General features: G+C 39.8%; 1 protein-coding gene across 1 annotated transcript; it reads left to right on the top strand.

Moving 5' to 3' along the window:
* Positions 1 to 3,183: 3,183 nt before the first annotated feature.
* Positions 3,184 to 4,740, top strand: LOC109879327 (tyrosine-protein phosphatase non-receptor type substrate 1). The gene is made up of 5 exons (XM_020471500.1): positions 3,184 to 3,273; positions 3,411 to 3,778; positions 3,987 to 4,103; positions 4,251 to 4,300; positions 4,461 to 4,740. Exons 2-5 carry the CDS (start codon positions 3,445 to 3,447, stop codon positions 4,590 to 4,592), a joined length of 633 nt encoding a protein of 210 aa, XP_020327089.1. The 5' UTR covers positions 3,184 to 3,273; positions 3,411 to 3,444; the 3' UTR covers positions 4,593 to 4,740.
* Positions 4,741 to 8,258: the final 3,518 nt, after the last annotated feature.

Below are 8,258 nucleotides of genomic sequence, written 5' to 3'. Positions count from 1 at the left end.
ATTACTATGTGTTTTTAACAGAATAAACTGTACATTTTTACATTCTGTACATCTCTATTCTCTGTCTACAGTAAATCTCTGCGACCACATATACAATGTCATTAAAAGGAATAGCAGAGCCTTTTAATTGAACCTTTATGTAACTATGTTTAGTCTAGATGACATACAAATTGATTTTTCAGGAGAAACCTGGTTCTCACAGACCATGAGAATCTCTTTGACTCCATATACCGCATAGATATATATGTATACGATTTACAATACATGCTCTCTTTGTAAGAAGTGCAGTGTCAGTTCACACCCTCCATAAACATAATGGACATATACCAGGAGTCTGTTGACTCATCCAGCTGTAACGCATAGAATTCACTGGCTTGTATGCAAAGCAGTAATTATTTCACAACGTCTCCTGCCATGTCACTGTGTCGTGAAACAGTGTTGTTTGATGAAATCATTGTCTGTATAGTTTTTTTGGCCTTTTCCCCCAGCACTGTCTCAGCCACATCTGCGGCAGCAGGAAGAATTAAGTCCTCCACAATAGTATGGTGCTTGCCTGTCCTAGCCACTCGGTAGCTCACCATATAAGATGCTTCTAGCCCCTTCTTATTAATGGTATCTGTTGCTTTTATACATGCTTACTAGTCGAAAGTAGCCTTTATTCTCGCTCAAAAAACTCCCGTGGCTTATTTTTCAAATTGTCATGTTTCGTTTCTAAATGTCTGCTCAAGAGTGAAGGCTTCCCGCTTGAGAGTAACAGTAAATGCTAAATTGTAATTATTTCGCCTCCATGGCCTATTTATTGCCTTACCTCCCTACTCTTCTACATTTGCACACACTGTACACTATTGTGTTATTGACTGTACGCTTGTTTATGTGTAACTCTGTGTTCTTGTTTTTGTCGCACTGCTTTGCTTTATCTTGGTCAGTTCGCAGTTGTAAATGAGACCTTGTTCTCAACTGGCCTACCTGGTTAAATAAAGGTGAAATAAATCAAGAAAACGTTAATGTGATTGGATGTTAATTATTTGACCTGGCTACCTGTATTTGACCTTGTGTTGTTATTTTGCTGAACACTAGATGGTTGAATTTGATTTTTGGCAGTGAAACGAGGCTACGATTTTTTTTACATAAAAAAATAATTATTTGAAACACATTTTTATTTGGTGTACCCCATTGCGCGTAGCCCTACCATAGACGTCTCCAACTCAGTTAGGCCACACATCTAAGTGGTACATGGTCTGGTGAAAGAATTGAAGTTAGTTAACTGTTTAATGGCTGCGGAGGAGTAGTTGCCTCTTTTGGCCTTAGTTTAGTTCTCTGTTTTGTGTATCAGTGATTTTTTTATAGAGTGACCCTGAGGGTCAAAGTACCCAGCAGTAGAGAATTGCATTATACTGATCACTTCAAAAAAAGACAAATAAAGAGTTAAACCAAAGTTGCCTCTGTCATGATGTTATTCGCCAGTTAGTTTTTACTGGCTTGGCTTTGCACTGATCACAACCCCTATTCCCGAGAAGTACCTTTCAAGGAGGATTCAGATCTGTTAGAGGAGGGGCCAGTGAGGGTACGCATCACTTCCTGTGGTGTGAGTGACAGCAAGGAGCAGCTCAGTGTAGAGTGAGACCTGCTGAGGTGAACATCACTGCATCTCTCATAGACTAACACTGGGGGATGAAATGTCCCTTATTCTCTCTCAATATGTCTCGCCAGATTTTTTTCCATCTGCTGACATAGTATGGGGAAAATATTTGTGTGTAAGAGTAAATGCCTGGGTGAGGGTGGGGGGGGGGGGGGGGCTCTTTACATACCTCTCTTCATCTGGATGGTAAACACCAGACCCCTGCCTCTCAGTTAGATGTACAATGTCAAGAATACAAACCAAGCAAGCTAAAATAGTTTTCCAAACCCTAAACTGTGCAGGGTTTCTTAAAAGTATGGGTCCTGAGTTATTTGAATACATCTATAATCACACACTATTTATTCTTATTTAGGGTCATTTGAGGTTGAATTTGGGTCATGAGAGGACAGTCAATTTCCCATTTGGGTCTCGAGTTGAAAACGTTTAAGAACCCTAAAACTTTCGACAAAAGGACAAAGTGCAGATAAAGATTGAGTGTCTCAATAGTTTTGTTAACTCTCCCTTCATGAAAAAAACAAGGTATTGGAATCAAACAAAGGTCTGAAATTAGGCCAACAAAAATGTATATTATTCAATGCTATTGCTGTAACTAATGTCAGTATTTAATGTTGATGATGAAAATCAAGAGCCAGAAATTTGGCTTTTATGCAGTGGTGGGTAAATGTGCATTATGAATGATTATTTTAACCTTTGGGCTGGGCTGGGTTGGAGTCGGTAGTATTAGCAGCACTAGAGATCAATTACTGTTTTCTGTCCAAACATCAAAAGAGAAATCATTTCAGTAAATGTTTCATTTCTCTCAAAAAATAAACAGTTGTATGAAGCAAATATTCGACTGGTTGATCCAGTAACTCTGAGTTACTTTGTAATGTCTTCTTAAAAAGTAACTCCCAGGAAGCTCAGACTATGGTGAGCCAGAGGACACACTAAGATTGTAGTTGGCCAATAAAATCTCTTGTTTCAGTGTTCCCTCCTACTGTATGAAAGGTACATGTAAAGTGCCATCATATATAGGGTGCATATGAAGTGTCCCACTGTCAGACCCACACACTATACAGTGCAGAAGGGACTAATGTTACAATGATGAATAGAGAAGTATTTTTGTTTTACATCAACTTGGGTAAGAGTAAGACATTTTAATTTAGTTCCTTTTTTAATAATTTGAAGTATGTCGTTTGAATATGAGTGAAGTGGATGTTCTCTCTGTAACGGGTAGAAATGGTTTATCCATGTCTTTGTCTTTGATCCATTTTGTTTGTTTGCTTTGACAGTTTGTGCTTTTACCAAACTAAACGTAATCCAATCAACCCCTATGATGGTTGCTGAGCTGGGAGGCTCTGTGACTCTCACCTGCTTTTGTCCTAATGTGTCGGTGACCAGGTTTCATTGGTTCAAGCAGAGTTTTGGACAGAAACCCATCCACATGACGTCCTCTTTTTATGGTGGCCATTATTATTCCATCAACTTTATCAAGGACTTTACTGAGACCAAACGTTTGGGTGTGAGGAGAGGAGACTACAGCTGTAACTTGACCATATCTAAGACAGAGCCAGGGGACTCAGCTACATACTTTTGTTCCACTACAGTCATCTATGAGCAAACATATGGAGAGGGAACTGTATTAATTGTCAAAGGTAACTAAACATTTGCTTCTTTAATTTCTAAATGTGTGGCCCTGTATGTTGGTATGTTTGTACAGCTGCTTCATCAAATGCTAGTGATGAATACATGGCTTTTCATGTTTTTCATCAACATCTTACTTTTACTTTAGTTACTCACTCTCTTCAGACTCCGAGTCCAACATCATGTCTGTACTCCAGCAGCCTGTGTCTGAGTCAGTCCAGCCAGGAGACTTTGTGACTCTGAACTGTACAATACACACTGAGACCTGTGCAGGAGAACACAGTGTCTATTGGTTCAGACATGGCTCAGAAGAATCCCGTCCAGGAATCATTTACTCCCATGGAAACAGGAGTGATCAGTGTGAGAAGAGCCCTGAGGCTGGGTCTCCTACACAGAGCTGTGTCTACAACCTCCCCAAGAGGAACCTCACCCCCTCTGATGCTGGGACTTACTACTGTGCTGTGGCCTCATGTGGGAAGATACTGTTTGGCAACGGGACCAAGCTGGACATTCAAGGTAGGTGATACGTCTGACATTCTGTTTTATAATTATCTATATAATCAAAGTTTGGATACTTTTGTTTTTCTATATCCTTCAGATATCTTTGTATATGAGAGAATAAAATATGACTCAGATCAGGCCGAGTCTTGTTGGTGTCTCTAACATTGTCATAGCTTTATCCCTCAGTGTCTCAGTGTCTCCATCCCTATTTGATATTTCACAGATGGTTGTAAGGAGGACCATCTTCTGTTCATGTATTGCCTTGGCGTAGCGTTGGGTCTGTGTGTCCTCCTCATCATTGTCCTTACTTGTGTTTTGTACAAGATGAACAAGTGCATAGGTAAGCGACAATATTGTGCAAGATCCAGTATGCTTCTCAATTGTTGGTACAGTTACATTAGTTGACATGTTTTGGTCAAAATTGGTCATAAAGTCCCTTCATTGTAGGAGGATGATGATCATATTGATTAATGTGTTTGATTAAAAGGAACCCACCTTCATTCAAGTACTCCTGCAGTCCCCAGTCATGATAACCAGGTAACCTGACCTCACACTTGTTTAGCTGTTGCTGAATCAATGTATTTTTCCTTCAATCAAAATATGAAAAAATGCATTTTTTTAGAGGATTGTTTCACTATACCGCAATATTTAGTATAATACCAAATATTTGGATTTACATTTTTGTTATTGCTCTCAGGATCAAGAGCCTGATACACCCCATTACGCCGCTCTAAACGTCGTCCACAAGAAACCAAAGTCCGGGAGACAGAGGAGCGCCATGGAGACAGACACTGTGTACTCTGGTGTGAGACGCCAAAACATGGACTGAAATGTCAACCTGTCCTCTTTAATAACTTGCACTGATTCTGTGTTTTCCACACTGTATGTTTGGCTGTGGCTTTTTCATTGTAAGTTACAATTACTTACATTGATACTGTTGTTCCATTTTGATCAAATAAAACATTCAACTACTTTCATTGAGAGGAAATGTTTGATTTTCATTCATATTTTCTCTGTCCTTAAATGTCACACTTTCACCCACAGATTCAGTGTGCAACAACCATATCAAGCCTATGCTCATGTACAAAAGGTTGGTTGCATAATAACTGTAAATATGTATCTATTGCTGGTGTTTGAGCCTCTCAAACTGTCGTCTTTTAGCTGTATACTGTATCTCAGATCTCTGTGGTGTTCTGACTGCCCTGAATAGATTATCCACTCACGTAAACTCAACTCTAACTCCCAGCAATGACTGTCAGTCCTCACCACACTCTCTTTTCACACACTCTCAAAACCACCAACATCCATGTCACTTAGAGCCCAACTCTCTCTCTCTCCATAACAAAAGACTGAACTAAAAATGTACTTCTTAGCTAAATATACTTTGAACCGAATTGACATGGTTGAGAGACTGATTTCAAATATGACAATGTTCACATTGCAACGGAGCAGTTTTCACAAAATGTGAATTGGTATAAGTGCACCTTGCAGAACTGCAATCCGTTTCTTTTTCAACAGGGAGCAGCAGTGAACGTGGAAGTCCCCATTACTGTCTCAACAGTAGAGTTGGCAGCAACTTGTAGAAGGGTTCAAAATGTCCACTAATTGGATGAAGTATCATTAACAGCGTGCTTTTCTGTGATAGTTCATGTGTCTAGCTGAAATTTGCAGTCAATCAAATTCCACAAAACACTATATGCGGCTATGAAGAATCTATAACAAGGTAATATAGTTGTTACATGCTTATTACACATCTATAACATGGTCGAAATCATTTCCAGCATCTTTAAATAGCAGCCACCAAACAGGCCAAACAGTCATCATCCCTGGATCAACATAGTTATAATAAACATAGTTATAATAAAGTGTAGCTTAGTAACAAGGAGCAACAATCACTCAAAATGAAACAGGCAGTAGAGAACTGTATGATGAAGACAATGACTCATTTGTTTGAGGGTGTAGATTTGTAATTGAGTTCCAGGGAGTCCTTGCATAATTAAGGCACACAACCTATTGTTTTCAAGTCATATCTCCAATGAAATGTCTTGACCTTGTTTTAGATGAGTTGATAGCATGACACTCACATCCCCCCCACACAGCTAACAAGTTCACAGGTACTTGAGGTCTACTCTAAGTACGAGGCTATATCTATTCTTTGGTCAGGCCTGTTGGCCTTGTACACACAGGACCCTCCTACCTGCTCTCTGTGTCTCTGTGGTTTTCAGCAGGATGTCTATTCTGGTGTCAGTCAGTTGTTTTCACATTTGTTATTGTTGTTCATGTTTCTACTGACAGCTTGCAGTCACAGCAAACCAGTTTTTTATAAATTTACTCGGATATAAATAGCTTTCTGAAATCAGTTACAAACCACAAATAACAGCTAATGAACTCTCCAAGTTAAGCATCTGTGTCATGTGCGTCATGTGTAATACAGAACCATCTATTCTATATATATAGCCTCAGAGGAAAGGGCCATTTTATTATGATGTCATGGGAGAACTAGTACGTTCTCAATCAGACAAGTGTTCTAGAACAACTGCAGGGTTCTCTGTAAGGAGACCAATAGAGGAGGATCCTCCTTCTGATAGATTGCCTCCTATGAGAACCACACTAACCAGACAGTGATACAGAGTGGATAAAGTGTGTCATGTGTATTGGTTATATTAGGCTGTTGAGTCCAATCAGTGATGCACTCACAGGTGTTACACTAAAGTTAATGCATGTTTCTGTGAATGATAGGGAATGAGACTGACATACAAAGAATGAGACTGACATGACTTGTTTCATTCTGTAGGTGTTTATCCCAGATACACTTCCACTGTTCTACCCCTGGTCACCCTTATACATTTACATGTTAGTCACTTAGAAGATGCTCTTATCCAGAGCAACTTACCGGATTGAGTAGGGTTAAGGGCCTTGCGCAAGGGTACATCCTCAGATTTTTCACCCTCTCGGTGAGGGGATTTGAACCAGCAACCTTTCAGTTACTGTCCCAATGCTCTTAACCGCTAGACAAGACATGTTCAATGTATAGAAGCCCTCCTGGAGTACAGTAACTGTTGACTAGTCTGTTCAAAATAATAATAGTTGTCCTTCAAATACTATAGGTACATTTGGTTTTTGCTTGTCTTCTACAATGGAGAAAAATGTAATAGAGTGTAACTAAAGTAAGGTTGAAAAAACAAATAGCCTACTATTTTGACCCAGGGCTGTCCAGATGGGTGAAAAAACAAATAGCCTACTATTTTGACCCAGGGCTGTCCAGACAGGTGAGAAAACAAATAGCCTACTATTTTGACCCAGGGCTGTCCAGACAGGTGAGAAAACAAATAGCCTACTATTTTGACCCAGGGCCGTCCAGACAGGTGAGAAAACAAATAGCCTACTATTTTGACCCAGGGCCGTCCAGACAGGTGAGAAAACAAATAGACTACTATTTTGACCCAGGGCTGTCCAGACAGGTGAGAAAACAAATAGCCTACTATTTTTACCCAGGGCTGTCCAGACGGGTGAGAAAACAAATAGCCTACTATTTTGACCCAGGGCTGTCCAGACAGGTGAGAAAACAAATAGCCTACTATTTTGACCCAGGGCTGTCCAGACAGGTGAGTAAACAAACAGCCTACTATTTTTACCCAGGTTTCTCCAAAGAGGTGAAAAACAAAATAATATTTTGAACCAGGGTTCTCCAAAGAGGTGAGAAAACCACAAACCACCTGTCGTGGAAATTTGCTGTATTACCAAATCATGAGAGAGCAAACCACACACAAGTCAGAGTATATTATAAAGTCCCATCTTTAATTATATATGAGCTTCACCATAGCCATGTGACTCTCAGATCAATTCAGTGTCTATAAATGAATTCCCCGAGAGTGCTTACAAAACAGTTCTTAGTATCATTTATAGCCAAGACACATCCATCTCAACTCACATGACCAATAACAGATCTACAGGAACATTACACAAAGAAAGATTTTACTTGAGAGAGGAGTATCCCATAGCCAGACAGCATTTGCTATAAATTATCGTTCAGTTTGGTCTCCTAAAGGAAGTCCCTATCTCGTTCTTGGTACCACTTCGGACCAAAACATTAACTCATCTAACGGCATATATCAATTGTCAATTATAGATACTCCCATCTTAAATACAACCCCTCCTGGACAAGCTCACGGAGGGGAGTACCTGGCACACAGACATTGTGGAGCCAACTACCTGGTTCCCCATTAATCATGCCATCCCTTCACATGGTTTAGGAATAGTTACAGACACATTCACAGATAAGGCTATCCTGACCCCAAGTAACTGAGCCCTAGCAGAGAAGGGATAACTGCAAACTGCCAACCATATTATTCAAAAAGAAGACATTCTCATGACAATAAATAAGATAAAACATTTATCTATGTTACCTAATTAATTCTGATTCTGCTACCACACACCAAACAAGTAAAACCTTCAAGACAGTTACTTGCATTCTACAGCTTCCTGTATCTCAGTG

This window comes from Oncorhynchus kisutch, linkage group LG9 (genome assembly GCF_002021735.2).
Source record: "Oncorhynchus kisutch isolate 150728-3 linkage group LG9, Okis_V2, whole genome shotgun sequence".
Taxonomy (NCBI): Eukaryota; Metazoa; Chordata; class Actinopteri; order Salmoniformes; family Salmonidae; genus Oncorhynchus; species Oncorhynchus kisutch.
This window is presented reverse-complemented; position numbering and strand designations above follow the sequence as displayed.